The sequence below is a fragment of the Sinocyclocheilus anshuiensis genome, unplaced genomic scaffold (genome assembly GCF_001515605.1).
Source record: "Sinocyclocheilus anshuiensis isolate Anshui unplaced genomic scaffold, SAMN03320099.WGS_v1.1 scaffold5150, whole genome shotgun sequence".
In the NCBI taxonomy this organism is placed as follows: Eukaryota; Metazoa; Chordata; class Actinopteri; order Cypriniformes; family Cyprinidae; genus Sinocyclocheilus; species Sinocyclocheilus anshuiensis.
In genome coordinates, this window is record NW_015538441.1 from 30,850 (window position 1) to 50,918 (window position 20,069).

General features: G+C 34.5%; 1 protein-coding gene across 1 annotated transcript in view; it reads left to right on the top strand.

Moving 5' to 3' along the window:
* Positions 1-15,530, top strand: part of LOC107683778 (transcription factor COE2) — a 24,844-nt gene extending 9,314 nt beyond the window's left edge. The window contains exons 7-16 of the mRNA XM_016479830.1: positions 6,079-6,160; positions 8,016-8,157; positions 8,416-8,546; positions 8,693-8,819; positions 9,301-9,389; positions 11,055-11,120; positions 11,726-11,903; positions 13,349-13,534; positions 13,650-13,817; positions 14,846-15,530. Of these exons, the coding sequence (XP_016335316.1) occupies positions 6,079-6,160; positions 8,016-8,157; positions 8,416-8,546; positions 8,693-8,819; positions 9,301-9,389; positions 11,055-11,120; positions 11,726-11,903; positions 13,349-13,534; positions 13,650-13,817; positions 14,846-14,877 (1,201 nt within the window). The 3' untranslated portion in view covers positions 14,878-15,530. The remainder of the gene's footprint in view (positions 1-6,078; positions 6,161-8,015; positions 8,158-8,415; positions 8,547-8,692; positions 8,820-9,300; positions 9,390-11,054; positions 11,121-11,725; positions 11,904-13,348; positions 13,535-13,649; positions 13,818-14,845) is intronic.
* Positions 15,531-20,069: the final 4,539 nt, after the last annotated feature.

The window sequence follows — 20,069 nt, forward strand, 5'->3', positions numbered from 1 at the left end:
TATATCATCAAATTCAGTGATCAACTTTTTTTTTCTTCATGTGTTTTTGTATTCACTGCCATTTCTTTGCCCCACTGATGGTAATAAAATATGGAAAATGAGCCAAATAGTCATGTGACTGAAAAAGATGAATAGCACATTTTACTACTGTGTTTACAAAGTGCTTTACAGAAAATATGCATAAGCATTCACAGAAACAAAATGTAAAATAAGAAAATGAAAACATAACATAGGGAGGAGAATAAGAAATGAAAATGCTTTACTAGGGGGAAAGCTCTAGTAAACTAGTATTTCTTGAGGCACTTTTTATAGTGCTGAGTTAGTCAGCGGTGGTCAGTGAAAGAGTTTTCACAGCTTAGGACCATAATGACTAAAAAACAAAGAACACTTATGTTGTTAAATTAATATAGAATAGTTAAGATTCTGTGTAGTTTCTAAGTCACTAATCAAATGAGCAAATTTGTGACATGAGCATGCAAACTCTTATTTTTAAAAGTTCAGATTTCCTTGCTTCAAATGAAACATAAAACTGTGAAAACATGCATTATCAGGATTTGCACACCTTGTGGAGCCCATGCCAACTCGAGTGCATGATAGCGAATATGAAATTGTTAGTTTTTCACTTTTTATCACTTACATTGCTGATAATAAATTAAATATAAAAAAATGTAATAAAGAAATTTTTACAAAATGTAAATAATATAAAATAGAAGCTCTCACAAGTTCTGACAAAATTTTTAAAGTAGATGACGAAAACATAATATTTTTTTTAGAAAAAGCAAGAGTCCAGAGACAACGTGTTGGTTGGTTGCTTTTATTTTTCTTAGTTGTGGAAGCACGTGTGAAAGGTCCTGGTGTGGTATGTGGTGATGGAGGTATTGATTTTTAGAGCCTCTATGTGTGCCCTGTTAGTGGGGTCAGAGGTTGGGAACGTGCCCTGTTAACCCCTCGACCAGTCTGGCCCCAAAGTCTGCCAAGGGATTCTGGGAGCCCAGAGTATTTATGACCAGCCCTAGCTAACCTCTGCTACCCCAAACCCCTCAGAGGCTCCCCCACAATCCTCACCTACAACACACAATTCAACACCAGATTTTACCCCCCTTTTTGTTATTTGTTTTTTTGGATTGCTTAGTTGATGATGAATCCAATAGATACAGAATGGGAATATGTATATATACAAAATGTGACCCTGGACCACAAAACCAGTCATAAGGGTCAATTTTTCAAAATTGAGATTTATACATGATATGAAAGCTGAATAAATTGATGTATGGTTTGTTAGGATAGGACAATATTTGGCCAAGATACAACTATTTGAAATCTGGACTCTGAGGGTGCAAAAAAAATAAAAATACTGAGAAAATCGCCTTTAAAGTTGTCCAAATGAAGTTCTTAGCAATGCATATTACTAATCAAAAATTAAGTTGTGATATATTTACGGTAAGAAATTTACAAAATATCTTCATGGAACATGATCTTTACTTAATATCCTAATGATTTTTGGCATAAAAGAAACATCTATAATTTTGACCCATACAATGATTTTTTTGGCTATTGCTCAAAATTACCCAAGCGACTTAAGACTGGTTTTGTGGTCCAGGGTCACAAATTTGAAAATCAGTACATTATGGCTATGAATAGTTCTGATACTTCATCATGGTTTGTGTCTTCATGGTTACATTCTAAATGTTGTTTTGGGTTGAATATAATGTTGTGATATAAATCTGAATTTTTGTGCAGACAAGTGGGTTTTCTCATACGCATGTGGCATACAGTCGTTGATGTATTGCTGCTCAAACTTTTCAGCATGTCAGTGTTTCGATGCTGCACATCTGGTTTCTTAATTTTCCTTCCCCCTCTCCCTCTATATCATGACACTGTTTTGTTTTTCTAAGACGGAATGGGAGGGAGGTGAGATGGACAGGGGAAATACTGATGAGTGATGGTTCTGAATATCAGCAGTCTCTTTCTCAGCTTTTGTTTCAGTCTGTGGTCAACAGTCTGTCCAGTAATGGATATTACTTGCTATTCAAGTGTTAAATATATCGGATATACTCAATTTTCTTCTAAAGTGTGACCAACTTTAGCCATCAAGATACCATTTCTTAGAGTTAATCCACAAAGAAATGCCAAAATGATTCATGAATCAAAATTATCAAAATGTAATGATTGGAAATACTACCTCATTCTTTAATAGGTATTACTTTTTTCTATATAATTACAGTAATAGTAATCAAAACTATGTCATATTTTATTTGGGTTGTTTGGAATCATTAAGAGTTTTTTCATACATATATGTTTTTGAAAGACATCTCTTATGCTCACCAAGCCTGCATTTATTTAATAAAAAAACATTAATATTGTAAAATATTATTACAATTTAAAAGGACTGCTTTCTATTTTATTATATCTTACAATATAATTTGTCTGTAAAGGCAAAGCTGAATTTACTCCTGTCTTCAGTGTGATCTTTCACAAATCATGATCTTTCATGATCTTTCAGAAATCATTCTAATATGATGATTTGGTACTTAAGAAACATTTCATATTATTATGAATGTTGAATATTATTGTAGAAACCATTATACAGTACCATTTAAAAGTTATTGGGGAAAAAAAGGAAATTAATACCATTATTCTGCAAAGAATGGATTTAAATTGATCAAAAGTGGCAGTAGAAATCTTTACAATCTTACAAAAAATGTCTATTTCAAATAAATGCTGTTCTTTCGAACTTTCAAAGAGTTATCTGACATATTTTAGTCCAGTTTGCCCAGAGTTTAGTGTATTGTAGTGTATTGTGTAACATTTTTGGTTATATACTATATAGTTACTCATCAACCAAATGTTTATGTGTTTATTTGTTGAACACTTTTACATAATCTATATATGTCAATGAATGAGTTTTTTTTTTTAATAAAACTTAAAAAAAAACTTTTGATGTGTATATATCAAAAATATGTATGTAAGCAATGTATATATAATCATCTCAGTTCTAAATATTTATCATTGGCCTGCTATGAAGTTATTATTTAATTGATATATAATATAATTGATTCCTGAAAGTTATTATTAAACTTTCCTTATGACAAAACAGATAGAGGGGTGTTGTGCTGAAGTTGCAAGGTTTTCCAGGAGTCCTAATTAATTATGCAAGATGGGTCTAATTATGATGCAGTGAATGGATACATGGCAGAAGGTGCAAAGCAGTGAGGCTTAGAGATTTGCATGCTAAGTGAGTGGGGGAGTGACTAATGCATGTTAATGTGTGCGTTTCAAAGTGTTTTCATTTGCCTGCTTGCAGCTGTGCTCTATGATTTCATTAAGGGCTAAAAAGTTTATCATGTAGTTAAAGTGAAAAGAATGGTACGTGTAGCATGGGTCGGGCATGAAACAGCACTCAAAACCATGACAAGTGTGTTGTAAGATACGAGTAAGAGGGTTGTCAGACAGTGGTTCAGATGCAATGTTTATGGGGTAACTTCTCACAAACTGCTGAATTGATTTGCACAAAATTTTGCAAGCATGCCTGTTCGATCTCAGATATTATTGAAACGATAAACAATTACAACAACGACAATAAAAATAAGAACAATAACACGTTTTTGTTGTTGTGGCTCAATTTATTCATCCTGATTATGGGATGGACTAGTCCTGTGGTTTCTGTCTAGAAAATTATTTTAGACAAAGTTAACTATATGAAAACTATTATTCTGTAAACTATATACAGTTTACAGTGAGTGGGGTGGTAGACGGAGATAGTGAATTAGTTTTGCTTTAGGACTTAGAATTTACTTTGGAGAGTTGACCCAACATGCTGTACAAAATATGTGTCATAGAAAATTACACAAAAATATAAAATATAACATATAAATAAAAAATAAAACATTGAAATGTAATAACATTACCAAAAAACTACATAGGACCAACAATATCCAGAATTAGTGTTTGGTTTCTAAATGTCTTTTGAATTTGTATGTGTACTTGGCAGTCAATAATTTAGCACACAAAACACATACCTATGTTTAATGTAGTGTGGTTTCTTGCATAGTTTGTTCATGTTTTTTAATGGTGAGGGCATGTCACACAAGTTCATGCTGCATTTGCCTGTTTTGGTGACAGATCAGATTCACAGTACGTTCAAAGTATATCCAAATATATAGGAAGTATTTTCTCCTCCGTTTTAAAAGATACACCTATTGATATTTGTTTGTTTGTGAGAAACTAGAAGCAGGCCATTGTTGCTATACAGTTCACTTCTGGGATTTGAAGTCTCCATCTACATTTACAGGCAGACACCTTGGAGTTGTGATAGAAGACATGCTAAATTTCTCAGACCACATTGCTAAAACTGTCCGGTCCTGCAGATTTGCTTTATTCAACATCAGGAAGATCAGGCCCTTTCTTTCAGAACATGCTTCACAACTCCTTGTTCAAGCTCTTGTTCTGTCCAGGCTGGACTATTGCAATGCTCTCTTGGCTGGTCTTCCAGCTAGTTCTATCAAACCTTTAAAATTAATACAGAATGCGGCTACAAGATTAATTTTTTAAGGTGGGGGTAAGCGATTTTTCAAAAACGCTTTAGAAAACTGATTCGGGCCGAATAGCAAAACAAACTTGTAGCCAATCAGCAGTAAGGGGCGTGTCACAGGACGGACATTAGCCGAGCCGAGCGACAGAAAGATAGAGATGGCGGATCGCCGAGGTTGCTTTGTTTCTTCTCAATAGGTGAGTAACACCGTCTCTGCTCTGCAACAGCTAAAGTCTGTCTAGTAACTTACACTGGACGCGACAAAGCGACCATTGAAAATCATTTGAAATTTGTGTCAATACGTCATAAATAGACTGCAACAGCAGTTTTCTGTCGGGGATTTGTCGTGTCATGCCGCGCCGCATGCAGTGTAGACCATAGATATGTATATATATCTATGGCGTAGACAGCATCACTGATTATGAGTTCTATAGTATTTTGTCGCGCCACGCCACTCGCATCCAGTGTAGACACTGTTTAACATTGGTTTTGCTTTCTTTCACAGAACTAATCATTGCCTGGGTTGTGTACGTATGTGTGGGGCGGAGCTATCAAAATAGGGGCGAGACCCTTTTGGGGTAGGGGCGTGTTTGTTTTGGTGATTTCAAATGTCAACAATGTCTACCAGAAATCGCTTACCCCACCTTTAATGAGCCAAAAAGAACGCATATCACACCTCTATTCATCAATTTGCACTGGCTACCAATAGCTACTCGCATAAAATTTAAGGCATTAATGTTTGCCTACAAAACCACCACTGGCTCTGCACCCCTTTACCTAAATTCACTACTTCAGACTTATGTGCCCTCTAGAAGCTTGCGTTCTGCAAGTGAACGGGGCATTATTTTGCTATCCTAAAGATGTTCCCTCCTGGTGGAATGACCTGCACCTGCCCAACTCAGTCCGAGCAGCTGAGTCCTTAGGCATCTTCAAGAAACGGCTAAAAACACATCTCTTCCATCTTTATTTGACCCTCTAACTCTAGCACTCTCTATTCTAACTCTATTTTATCTATTTTTTGCTCTCTCTATTCTAATTCTATTTAATCTATTTTTTTATTTTTTTATTTAAAAAAACAACACTCTACCCTTTAAGACTTCTAACTGCTTGTTTTCTTTAAAAAAGCCTCTAACACTAGCTTTCTCTATTCTTTTTCTATTCTATCTATTTGTATTCTTTTCATTTATTATATAATTAACAAAAAATTATTTGTTTTCTAACTGCTTGTTTTCTTTAAAAAGACCTCTAACACTAGCTTTCTCTAATCTTTTTCTATTCTATCTATTTTTTTATATATATATATATATATATATATATATCCTTGCTACGTGTACTGCGTTAGGCTAACAGAGACTTGTCATAGCACTTGCATATCATTGCTCTTTTGTTGATTTTGATTGCTTCCATTGTCCTCAGTTGTAAGTCACTTTGGATAAAAGCATCTGCTAAATGACTAAATGTAAATGTGAATAAAACATATGTGGTTTACATTTTGTTTGTTTGTTTTTTTATTTGTGTGTGTGTGTGTGTTTGTTTGTTTCCCACAGATTTTTCTTGAAGTTTTTCCTAAAGTGCAATCAAAATTGTCTGAAGACAGCAGGGAACCCCCGAGACATGAGGAGATTTCAGGTATTGATCATTTATTTGTAAATAAACGCCCTTTGCAAAATGCAGAAATGTTATGTTGTCTCTAAGGTAGAACCCATTTACAATGACTTCAATCCCTTTTGCTGACTTTAAACTTTTTACTCATTTCTTTACACTCAAAAAAAGAAAAAAAGAGATCTTAATCAAAATCTTTATTTCCAGTAAAAATGCCCAAACGTCCTTATAACTAGTACATTTGCTTTAGATATTACGATTTGTCAGAGAATGTATCTTGAATGTATTTTTTCTTTTAAAGATTAAGATGCTTTATGTACAATGCTGTATGTAGTTTTGAATAAAAAGACGATAGAGATTTATATAAAGTGTCTGACTACAAAATCTCATAAGAGACAGAGTGATCAGAGAAAAAGCAGAAAAGTATTAGAAGCAAGGATCATCAGGAAATCAGCCAAGGTGCTTCAGGAAGTTTTTTTTTTTGTCTGATTTGAGTGATGGGCTCCAGATGGGGAAGGTCAGGCTCTGTGACCCAGGAAGTGCTCACTGGGGACCCTCCTGCTTTACTTCCTCCCACTTGTCTTTCACTACTGGAGCCACTATCTGACATTTCATCCCTCACTTTTCATTTCCCTGCTGTCTTCCTTATTCATTGTTGTGCATTTATTTCATTTTTTTTAGTGTGACATTTCTTTTCTTATTTGCAGCAGACTGCATCCCTCATATCTATTTCTCTTATATGTTTACATGTTGTTGTTTTTTTCATCTTAAGCTCTGCAATCGTTTGTACATTTGAGCATTTATGTTCTCATTGTTTTTATATTAACTTTCGTTCCACTTTGAAACAACACCCAATTGAAACCACATTGGTATGTGGTTTAAAACCCCAGTTTTTTTTTTTTAGTGAGTGTAGTTTTTTTTAGGATGGGCATACATATTGGGATTTTAGCTGTCATATGAGCTTGCCAAAGTTTTGTTTTATTTATTTATTTTTACAGTTAGGAAAAATAATTTCATATTCATTGATGCTTATCTGGTCAAGACTTGCTTTGTGCAAGAAGAATGGCAAAACCAACCATATATCAATAATTTTAAACATGTTTTTTTTGTTTGTTTTTATGATTTCAAATTTTTATGATTGTCAGCTTAAATTCATCCAGTGTATAGGCTCGTCCCTATTTCTATGTCATACACGACCTAATCACTCAGTCTACACTAGGCTACAGAGATCTGAATACTGTTGTCCTTAGATAAAGAAAAGAAACAGAGAAGGGATAAATCAGGTGGAAAGTTGGGAAAAAAGAGTGAGCATAAATGAGATTATTGGGAGAAGAATACAGGAGAACATGGAAAAGCCATGTTCCTGTGGCTTAGTGGTAGAGCATTGCGTTTGCAGCGCAAAAGGTTGTGGGTTCGACTCCCAGGGAATACACATACTGGTAAAAAATGTATAGCCTGAATGCACTGTAAGTCGCTTTGGATAAAAGTGTCTGCTAAATGCATAAATTGTTAATTATTAAATTAATTAAAAGCCAGAGAAGGATGAGAAAAAACTTTCAATAATACTTGGGGGTATTCTATAATTATTGCAATTTTATCTTACACTCTTTGGCTGCATTTTGTGTAATGCTCTTGATGGCAAATGATTCAAAAAGGGCTATAAAACTATAAATTTTAAATCAGCAGCAGAAGTTTCTAAAGATGACATTGCTAGGATATCATCGATCATATTTTGAGATATCAGATCAGTTTTTTATTAGTTTTTTTAATGGCATGACATCTAAAGGTTTTAATGTACAGTTCTTACACTAATCTCCTTTAAATTGTTTGTGTTATTAATATCTTGATTAATATCTTAATATCTGTCTTTGCATTCCAATAGGTGGTTTTGTCGACCACAGTCAGTGTGGATGGTCCTGTACTAGCCATTTCTGATAATATGTTTGTGCACAACAACTCCAAACATGGACGTCGCTCTCGTAGAACAGATTCAAATGAGACAGTGGAGACTAGCATGGAATATGGTGAGATTCAGAAATGACATTAAAAAAGCTCAATTTAATTGTCGATTTTGTGCATCAATCCACAGTTATATACAAGGGGAGGACGGTTTTAACCATAAAGTTGGAAGGGCAGCTCTAAGTTATCTTACTCTGTTGAAAGAGTAGAAACGAGTAGCTCTGTGGTCAAGTAAAACTTACTGAGGGATGTTTCTTAGACCTTGAGTAATAATTTTTTGCATCTTTAATGTCATTTTCATTTTTGTCATTTCTCTACTACAGCTACTCCCTGTATCAAAGCCATCAGCCCTAGTGAAGGTTGGACTACAGGCGGAGCTATGGTAATTGTGATTGGGGAAAACTTCTTTGATGGTCTGCAGGTGGTGTTCGGGAGCATGCTCGTGTGGAGTGAGGTATGCATTTGTAGACTATCGAAGCAAACTTTAACTTGCAATAGGGAAAGCTTTTGTAATATTTTGAAAATTGGCTTAAGGATTGAGCGCCAACATTCTTAAACAATTAACTTTAAGAGGTTGTTTGTTTGTCATTGTTCATGCAGTTAATCACTCCTCATGCTATCCGAGTTCAAACTCCTCCTCGACACATACCAGGGGTTGTAGAAGTTACGCTATCTTACAAATCTAAGCAGTTCTGTAAAGGAGCTCCAGGGCGCTTTATTTATACAGGTAAATACATACCCAGACATCCGCACCCATGCAGAATCACAAATTTAATGATAAAATGTGTTATGTTAAACTACTTCCTATCCATGTTTAAAGTGCAGAGACAAATTATTTGGCTTCCCTAAAAGTGAAAGCATTGTGTTTTTTTGCCACTTTCAGAATACCAAAACATTGCCATGTTTATTTGAGTGGCCCAACATGTCATCTTATGGCTCATCCAATAGAAGTTTTGGGTGAAACTGCCTGTTTAGCTGAACTATGAAAAAATGGTAAAAGGGGCAATTGCAGTATTTGGAAAAACCGATTTGGAAACAATTGTTATTACTTTTTGCAATTGTGTTTGGTGCTATTAGTAAAGAGCACATTAAATACCATACTTGGTTGCTTTCTAAACGTACATACTATGGGATTTATGCAGACAGTGGAATATGTGGAGGGATGTTTTAAAGACAAATTGATTCTCACTTAGTATGGTTATCTCTAGCACTGAATGAGCCAACTATTGACTACGGCTTCCAGAGACTTCAAAAGCTGATCCCTCGACATCCTGGTGACCCCGACAAATTGGCAAAGGTTAGTAAATACTGCTATATGCTTATGATATTTACAGTTAGGTCCATATATATTTGGACACTGACACAATTTTCATAATTTTGGCTCTGTATGCCAGCAGAACAAAATTAAAATGAAACAATCAAGATGTAATTGAAGTGCATACTTTCAGCTTTAATTCAAGGGGCTGAACAAAAATATAACATAAAATGCTTAGGAATTACAACCATTTTTATATGCAGTCCCCCTATTTTCAGGGGCTCAAATGTAATTGGACAAATAAATATAATCATAAATAAAATGTTAATTTTTAATATTTTGTTGAGAATCCTTTGCAGGCAATGACTGCCTTAAGTCTGGAACTCATGGACATCACCAAAGACTGGATTTCCTCCTTTATGATGTTTTGCCAGGCTTTTACTGAAGTTGACTTCATTTGTTTGTTTGTTTGTTTGTGGGTCTTTCTGCCTTTAGTTTTGTCTTCAGCAAGTGAAATGCATGCTCAATCGGGTTGAGATCAGGTGATTGACTTGGCCATTACAAAATATTCCACTTTTTTACCTTCAAAAATTCCTGGATTGTTTTTGCTGTAAGTTTTCATTGTCCATTTGTACTATAAAGTTCGTTGCTGCATTTGGCTGAGAGTATATCCCTATACATTTCAGAATTCTTCCAGCTGCTTCTGTCCTCTGTCACGTCATCACTAAACACCAGTAACCCAGTGCCACTGGAAGCCATGCATGCTCATGCCATCACACTGCTCCACCATGTTTCACAGATGCTGTTTGGATCATGAGCTGTTCCAAGCCTTCTCCATACTTTTTTCTTCCCGTCATTCTGGTACAGGTTGACCTTAGTTTCATCTGTACAAAGAATGCTTTTCTAGCATGCTTGGCAAAGTCTAATCAGGCCTTTCTATTCTTGAGGCTTATAAATGGTTTGCACCTTATGGGAAACCCTCTGTATTTGCTCTCGTGAAGTCTTCTCTTGATTGTAGACTTTGACAGTGACACTTCACTTGGCTGTATGTTGTGAAAGGAGTTTTCTTTACCATGGAGAGGATTCTCCGATCATCCACCACTTGTCCTCTGTGGACGTCCAGGCCTTTTTATGTTGCTGAGCTCACCAGTGCATTCTTTTTTCTCAGAATGTACCACACTGTTAATTTGTCCACTCCTAATTCCTGATGGATCTCTCTGATGGATTTGCTTTATTTTTGAAGCCTAACAATTGTCTGTTTCACTTGTATGGAGAGATCCCTTGACCGCATGATGTGGGTTCACAGCAACAGCTTCCAAATGCAAATGGTACACTTAGAATCAACTCCAGACCTTTTACCTGCTCAATTGATGTAGAAATAATGAAGGAATAGCCCACACCTCTCCATGAAACAGCTTTTGAGTCAATTGCCCAATTACTTTTGGTCCCTTAAAAAAGGGGGGAGGTACATATTAAAGAGCTGTAATTCTTTAACCTTTCCTCCACATTTGATGAGTATACCCTCAAATTAAAGCTCAGAGTGTGCACTTTAAAGCTCATATCCATTATATAACTGTAACTTGAATATGTTTTGGTCAACAGCTTAAATAATTGTGTTTGTGTCCAAATATATGAACCTAACTGTAAAAATTACACACAAACTTTTTTTTTTTTATCTCTTTGTGGAATTGATTTTCCCTGTTTTAGGAAATGTTACTTAAAAGAGCAGCAGATGTTGTTGAATCACTCTATGGAAATACCACCAGCAATCAGGTAACTACTGAACTGCAGTAGATATAAGATATATTTGCATTTAGTTTCTCAACATGAATATTATTCAACATAATATAAAAATGTTCCATAGAGCATCATTTGTACTTCAATGGAAGCAAGGAAATGTGGTCAATGAAACAAATGTGCTTATTTGCAAGTGCATAGCTACAAATTAATGTCTCCTGTTCATACAACAGAAATTGAATTTCTTCAAAAGGGATAGTTCACCCAAAAATGAAAATTCTGTAATCATTTACTCCCTCACCCTCAAGCTGTTCCAAACCTGTATGAGTTTTTGTTCTTTTTATTACAAATAAAAATATTTTGAAGAATGTGTGTAACCAAACAGTTGACAGTAGCCATTGACTTCCATAGTTTTTCCTCTTCATTCTATGGAAGCCAGTGGCTACCGTCAACTACTTGGTTATCATCAACATTCTTCAAAATATTTTCTTTTGTTCATCAACTTGAGGGTGAGTAAATGATGACAGAATTAAAATTTTTGGGTGAACTATCCCTTTAACATGAGTCCTGACACCCAATATTTTTTTATTTTTGTGTATTGCCTTGAATCAAAACTTTTCTTTGATGTTCTGTTGGTGCAGGACATGTTGCTAAAACGGGCGGCAGACATAGCCGAGGCTCTGTACAGCATGCCACGACCTCACAGTCAGCTGCAGGCAATGCCAAGTTCCCCGGTCCATGGCAGCGTTATGGGCCTCAGCTCTTATCCCACCCAGCTGGGTGTAAGTATTGGAGAACCTGGGCAAACCAGCAGCCAAGGTAAGGACCCTAAGACAATTGCCCTACGATTCAGAAGTCTTTGTCTTATTCATTGTCACAGATTACCATAGATGTTATTAAATCTCATCTCAACACATTTATTGAATGGTTATGCTTGACCTTTCATATGAATATCAGTGTTTGTGAACAGTTTTAAGGGTTAAATGGTTTATTTTTGTCATTGGATAATAATAGTGGTGGACAAAGTGTGCAAATCAAGTACTTGAGTAAAAGTACAGATACCACAATGAAGTAATACTGCAGTAAAAGTACAACCGTTTTTACTCAAGTACAAAATAACTTTTTTTTTTTTTTGGTGGGGGTGGGTGTTGTACAATATTATGTAGGATTTATGTAGTCAAGTACAAGTTTTCCAAAATAAAAATGCTTTAAAGTAAATGTACCCAAGTACAGTAACAAAGTAAAAATACTGATCACCACTGGGCTATAATAATCTTTGAATTAACTTTTTCATTTTAAAGTATTTTATGTCATAACCTCCACAATAGAATCAGATGTAGTTGTGTTTTTAATTTAATAATTGTTTTAATTAATTAATTAACCACATACATTTCAAACATCTTCATTAAACACTATAACCTACTGAATCATTAAACTTGATTGGCCATAACCTGTGGACCAATACATCTGAAAATACATCACAGCCAGAATTTATTCTATGACATCCCTTCAATTAAAAACTAATAATTAATTAATAATAATTAATAATTTGCTGTCCTCATTTAAAAAATAAATCTTTAAATTCTTAAATATTATTCTGTTTAGTGAACTTTGAGTGAAATTGCCCCCTTTATATAGCTATTTTTCAGTGCAACTGACTACGCTATTTATGTTCTGGTTCTATTTAAGGAAACATGTTTTTCTTGTGATGTGTCTGTTCAAATTCTGTGATGTGTCAATGGACTTTAGTGTTCCAAATATTTGTGTGTGTGTGTGTGTGTGTGTGTGTGTCCTGCTGAGAAACAGACATAGACTTTTGACCAAATTTCTCTTTTCTCTTTTTCTTTTATTGGCACTTCTTTTTTTCATGTTGCCCCAAAAGCACATTAACATGCAAATTAGATACAATGTATATGGATATTTATATACATATTGCATACAGTAAAACAGTATGTCAGATCATTGTTATATTTTTCATGCCATAGTTGAGAATCAAAATGTTTTTGCCTATACACGTCTTTTTCTTCTTCTTCTTCTTCTTTAACTTAGTCCTGGTGTACTCTACAGAGGACATAGCATAAAATATGTTTTTATTTTACCATTTTTTTTCCTCCACTTGTTTTCTTGTACTTTTTTTTTTTTTTTTTTAAGAAAAAATAAGATTCATTTACAACAGTTCATAACACCAAATTGCAGGGCTGGTATTGTTTGTTTGTTTATTGGTTGGTTGATTGGCTTAATATTGCGGTTTCTCTTTTTTTAAGGTTACACTCGAAACCCAAGCAGTTTGTCACCTCGGGGCTACCCTTCAGCATCGACCCCTCAGCAGTCAGGTTATGGATCCAATGGAGGCATGAATGCGAGTTACGGAGCAGTGCCCATGAGTAGTCTGGGTGTTTCAGGGTCACCTGGCTTTAATAGTGCCTCACCAAACAGCTCTCCTTATGCTAGTGAGTTTTAGTTCCTTTCAGTTTCCTGTCATTTTTAATTATCCTTCTGCTGAAAATACAGAATGAAATTTGACAATCAAATAAGTATTTTGTTATGATCAAAAACATTTTTCAGTCATGCCATCTAGCCCCACTGTACCTGGCTCCAGTTCTTCATCCTCCCTTTTGCCCTTCACATCTTTCCCATCCTCGAACAAACAAAAAAGTGCCTTTGCTCCTGTCCTGAGACCACAGGGTTCGCCATCACCTGTTTGCCAAACCTCAGGAGGCCCCAGCTTTAGAGGTACTACAGATCTTCTTTCTAACTTTACCAAAAATGTTTTTGTTCAAGTTTCCGTAAACCCTTAGTGGCAGGGCAAGAAAGTTTTTTCATAAAGTTTTTTTTTTTTTTACTACATTACTAATCATAATTTATTTGTTTTCAACTTTCCAAATGATCAGGCATTCTTTCTGGATACTGTGCTGATTAAAGGAATAGTTAACTCAAAAATAAAAAATGTACTCACCCCCAGAATTTGTTTCTTTATAGAACAGATTTTGAGAAATGTAGCATCACATCACTTGCTCATCAGTGGATCCTCTGCAGTGAATGGGTGCCGTCAGAATGAGAGTCCAAACAGCTGATAAAAACATCACAGTAATCCACACAAATCCAGTCCAGAAATGAATTTCTCCATTAATGTTGCTTCTGGCCAAAATTGCATCCATAATCCATAAAACTGCTTCCAGTGAAATCCATCCCAACATTAAAATCCACCCATTTTAGAAGCTTTTTCACTGGAGAAAGCAATATTATGGATAGAGGGCTTGAATTTCTGTCCGAAGCAACGTTAAAAACATAAAAATATGCATAATGATGAATTTATTTCTTACAAACACATAGCTTTTCACTTCATAAGACATTTATTGATGGACTGGAGTTGTGTGGATTACTTGTGGATTATTGTGATGTTTTTATCAGCTGTTTGGGCTCTCGTTCTGACGGCACCCATTCACTGCAGAGGATCCATCGTTAAGGAAGTGATGTAATGTTAAAGTGACGAAAGTTTTGAAAAATCTGTTCTAATGAAGAAAAAAACTCATCTACGTCTTGGATGGCCTGATGGTTAGTACATTTCCATTTTTGGGTTAACTATTTCTTTAAATGTCATATGTAAGCATAACATTTTGTGTGTCAACAGTAACTCATAAATTATTTCTTGCTTTGGTGATATAGGCATAGTGTAGTAACTGTTTATTGAATTATCTATTTGATATAGCTATATGTTACTGTTATTGAGTATAACCTCTTTTTTCTTTTTTAATTTCCAGCAATGACAGGCCTTGTGGTTCCCCCAATGTAGAGGATGAGTCTTTTCCAGTCATAAGCTCTATACATTTAGTGGCTAGAACTGGACTGACATCAATGTTGTCTCCTACAAGCCACACTGAGTGAAAAAGATACAGTTGTCTAATCTTCTGATGAAGACCCATCAAGAGTATTAGAGACCACAACGACATTTTCAAAAGATTTTGGAAACCTTCTTAAAACATGTCCACTCTATGAACACCGTTTGTCTCTGATTGTGAGGAGGTTGCCAAAGGGATGGTATTACTTAAAGGTTCTTCCAGCCACAAAATGCCAAAAGAGGAATAATTTTATCAGAAAACATGAGACTTGAGACTGTTACACATTTCTGGCCATATGTTCTCGACAGACACATTGGTCAATAGACTTTCACCGCAGTAGATGCCAGTAAAAGGGATGTGAATTGTGTCAAAACTAAGATTTTAGTTTTTTTAAATATATGCTGATAGATCTACATCCCTAAACTGAAATTGTGTTTTTGAAAGCATATATCAGGCTTGTCATTTAGAGAAACAGAACATGTCTATTTAGGTTTAGGTTTATGAACTGATTACCTCATATATTGACTTATTTAATGACGGAAACTATATAAGTTATATTTTTAGGTTAAGTACTAATATAAGGAACCATAATTGTATTTGCTATTATGTTATTGTATTTGTTTTTCTGTAAACATTTTATATGTTGTCATTTTGTTATTCATATTAAAATAGTGACTGTAGATTTTTACATGTGAAAGAGTTTTGTTGTTAAATATACAGGCAATATTTTATTCTTTTCCAACTTTATTAAGAACATGTTTGTTAGAAAGTATATACTTTGTCATCATTAAGTCAAGAGGACAAGAACATGAAGGATTAAGTAGTTTTACATATTCTGTTCAAGGAATCAACACTAAAGTAATCACCACCACTCTCAGATTATATTAGATCGGACACTCTTTGCAGAGTATGCGTTTGTAGCAATAGATCAGATATTATTTATGAACATGTTTTCATATTAGTAGCACTTCAAAATATTTCGGGGATGCACTAAAAGCTTTTTTCCTCTTCAACATGGCCATTAATTCCCATCTTTTTATTCCTTTCAGTAAACATTAGAGCTTTTTTTTCAGTTTGTATGTTATTTCAAACAAACCAAAGACAGGGCTGTAGTTAGAGGAATAGTTCACCCCAAAATGAAAATATGTTGAAAATGTATTTCCCCTCAGGCCTGATGTATATGAGTTTGTTTCTTCATTGGAACAGATTTTGGGAAATTTTGCATTTCATCACTTGCTCACCAATGAATCCTCTGCAGTTAATGGGTGCCGTCAGAATGAGAATCCAAACAGCTTATAAAAATCCACAAGTAATTCATACAAAGTAAAAAGCGTTGTTTGTAATAAACAAATCCATAATTAAAGTGTTTTTAAAACCATTACTTGAATCAGGAGAGAAATGTGCACAGAACAGATCTAAACAAATATGTGGGTGGACTAAAGGAAGCGTTATAACAGATTATAGAGTGGTATTTTGGACAGAAGTGATGGTTTAAAGTTAAAATGTCTTGATGAATGCAATGTTTGCGTCATAAGATGTTAACTGATGGACTGGAGTAGTGTGGATTAGCTACTTGTGGATTATTGTGATGTTTTTAGCAGCTATTTGGACTCTCATTCTGACGGCACCCATTTGCTGCAGAAGATCCATTGGTGAGCAAGTGATGCTAAAGTTATCAAAATTTATTTTTTTAAATCATCTACATCTTGGATGGCCTGATAGTGAGTACATTTTCAGCATTTTCATTTTTGAGAGAACTTTTTTTAAATGTATTTTTTATTTAACCATGTATGCCATCACGTGCATTGAAAGGCGTATTGAGTGATAGAGAACTTCACTAACAGGGTTAAGCAAAAGTGTCCATATATCTTTCACTGAAAAATATAGAAATAGCATTGACACACAGGATCAGTAAATTAAATTCTATTTTGACCAGCAAATTAATGTTGTACATGAAAACAACATCTGTTTGTAACACAATGCACAAATCAATGCATGTACTGTATATGTGCAGGTATGGCTTAATATATTCTGCCTAAATGTGTATACAGCACACAGACAAACAGTTTCTCAGTATTGATGAAAATGGTCACCAGATTTGAAATGAAGAATGTATACCTGTAATGCTTTTTGTTAATTCTTATTAACCGTAAGGTAGAAGAGGAATTTAAATAAATACAGACCTAATATTCTTCCCTGTCCTCTATGTATAATCTCAATAATTAGCTCTGAGACCAGTACAGTACTTTGACATGGCCAACAACCTGCATAAATACTTATGTAAAATGTGTATGTTTGGATGCAGTTAAGTTCTGCTGAGATACCTACTGAGCTGCTGAATTTTTTGACAAAAGGAGTTAAATGGGGTTAAAGCTTTGGGCCATGGATTTGGAGGATAAAGGCTTTTTTTTAAAATTTTTTTTTTAGTTAAAGGCCGTTTGCCACACTTTTGTCGAATCCTTTATTGAGGCACATTATAACTCATCCAGATTCACACCTCCTCTCTGGGTCCCCTGGGCGTCAATGGCAGATGGAAAACACAGAAAGAGTCCCTAGTGTGTTTCTCAAAACAAAAACAGAATGTTTCTCTCACACACATGCATTCAATACATTTTGGCCACATGTCCACTTTCACATAAATCTGTAGTGCATGTGCTTCTTTGCTTGTTTTTGTTAGACTATAGAATATGCTCACATGCTTCCAAACCACTGTCTCAGAGAACAATCATTTATTATAAAACTGCCACCATTTTGACTTTATTTTTTACTTGCTAAATATCCAGTATATTTTATTGAATAACTGTCATTACGATTAAATATCATTAGAGAATGGTGTGAATTCTAAAAGTATGATATAGGATTTAAAAATTGCAGTTAATTTTCCTCAGAAATTATCTCAAATTTCTCATCCACCTACATTTTATGTCATTTACCATATACAGTGGGTACGGAAAGTATTCAGACCCCCTTACATTTTTCACTCTTTGTTATATTGCAGCCATTTGCTAAAATCATTTAAGTTAATTTTTTTTCCTCATGAAAAATTTAAGGGGGTCTGAATACTTTCCGTACCCACTGTAGGTAGTGAATGTGGGGAAAACTATTGTATTGTATCCTTCACAGAAACAAGCTAAAAATTGGGCCAAGACAGAATAAAAAAATAAATAAAACATTACTCCACAATGTCAAATATCTGAAATATGAGAGTTCATGCACAGAGATGAATTTGGGTGAACTGACATTACTGAAGTCTTAATTATGCTGAGACGGTTGCAGGTTGAATAACAAATTAAAGTCATACCAAGTGGCAGCAGATGGATACCACACAATGCCCAGCAACAGAGGGAAAATCCACTAGCTAATTGTCTTGGAGTCTGTTGGGCCATCAATCACCCACAGCTCTAAAGAAGCATTCAGTCTATGGCAGTGATGTAAAAGCATGCCCGCAGTCATATAATATCATTACCTATATGTTTAATTCACCATTCACAGATGAGCACTGTGTGAGGAGGGAGACAAAAGAGAAAGTGACTGTTGCTCTCACATTTGGGTGGTTGGGTTCAATAGCCACATTTGAGATGAAATGATAAGAAAAAGGAGGATGAGGTGACTTTAAGAAGAAAATGATAGTAGTATAAGTAACTCACAATTCTGCTGTTGTTTTAGGTGGGCACTAAACATCTCTCTATAAGTGCATTATTGGTTTACTATTAATATATCTTCTGGACATTCAAGGCTCAGTCTTAAACAGGGAATCTGTCACTTATGTTTTCCATACTTTTTAAAAATATATGTTTAATGCATTACTGAAACTGCATGGATACAGTGATTCTTGATGATTCCATCAAGTAAAACATTTCTGCAAAAATAAATTCAAACAAACAAAAACCTGATAAATGCATGTGTGATTAAATATGCAAGGGTATATACGATGATTATGCATTAATTAATAGAGGTTGCGGATGTTCTCTCTCGTGCATTAATTACACCTTCATTAGCATATCAATTAGATGAATCAGAGATCATGTCATTAAAACCCAAGTAGGAGCACCTGCTGCCTCTGTTTATGTTTGTGTGTGCATATGTTTGTGTATGTGATAGCATGCCTTTGGTTGAACATACCCTTGTCAATCAATTGCCTCTTTATTTTGTTTGCCTCTGATGGAATCTTTCATATTTAGATATGTTAGAATATGGTTCAAACTCACTTCCATCGATATTTCTGATTTTCTTTATATGAACATTCTATTATAACGTTCTATAAAGCAATACAATAAATCAGTCAATTAAATTAAATTAAAATAATGTGTGATTTGCAAGGTATGCACCATAGCTTCGCAAAAGAACACATCTTAACTTGTGTTCTTGAGTTCAGCCCACAACATAGAATAAAATATTTTTAGCACATGATCAGCAGTCCTCTTGAATTCTTGCTCAAGCTACTCATCACTTTTGGTATGGGCCCATCTGCTGGCCACACGATGTTCCAGCAACGCAATTTTGATGATTGTTTGTGACTATCACATTGCAGGTACATAATAATACATAATGCAAGTGTATTTTCTAACGTAACAACTGTAGTATTGCTGTCATTTTTAATTCAGTACCAAGGGTGATTTGAAACATGTAATAAGCTGTTAAAAGTACGAACATGTAAAATTCTAAAATTCTTGTCATTAAATGTCTGTTGGGTTAAGATATATACATTATTTGAAGTGTCACTATTGTAATATAAAAAAATAAATCAATTGTAATATTACAGTTTCACAATTTTGTTGAATTAAAAAAGAGAGAATCCAGTAAAATAGAAAGGTAAGTTTATTATGTGCATATAAAAACACATTTCATTTTCAGAAATGTAATTAAAGATATGTCACAATTCTGTGTATTCTGTAAAATAATAATAATAACAATAATAATATCAATAATAATAATAATAACTTACACTTTACAAATCTAAAAACACAAAAGTAATGCACAAATCCCTGATTAACAAATAGTCACCAAACCATTTGATCACGGTTTAGATCAATTTTTTATTTGCTTTAAAATGATTTCACAAATAAGTTGTAAATTTATAGAAACTGATCACACTTTCATTTTGCTACTGATTTTTTCAAAATCACCAGAACACAACAGCATGACT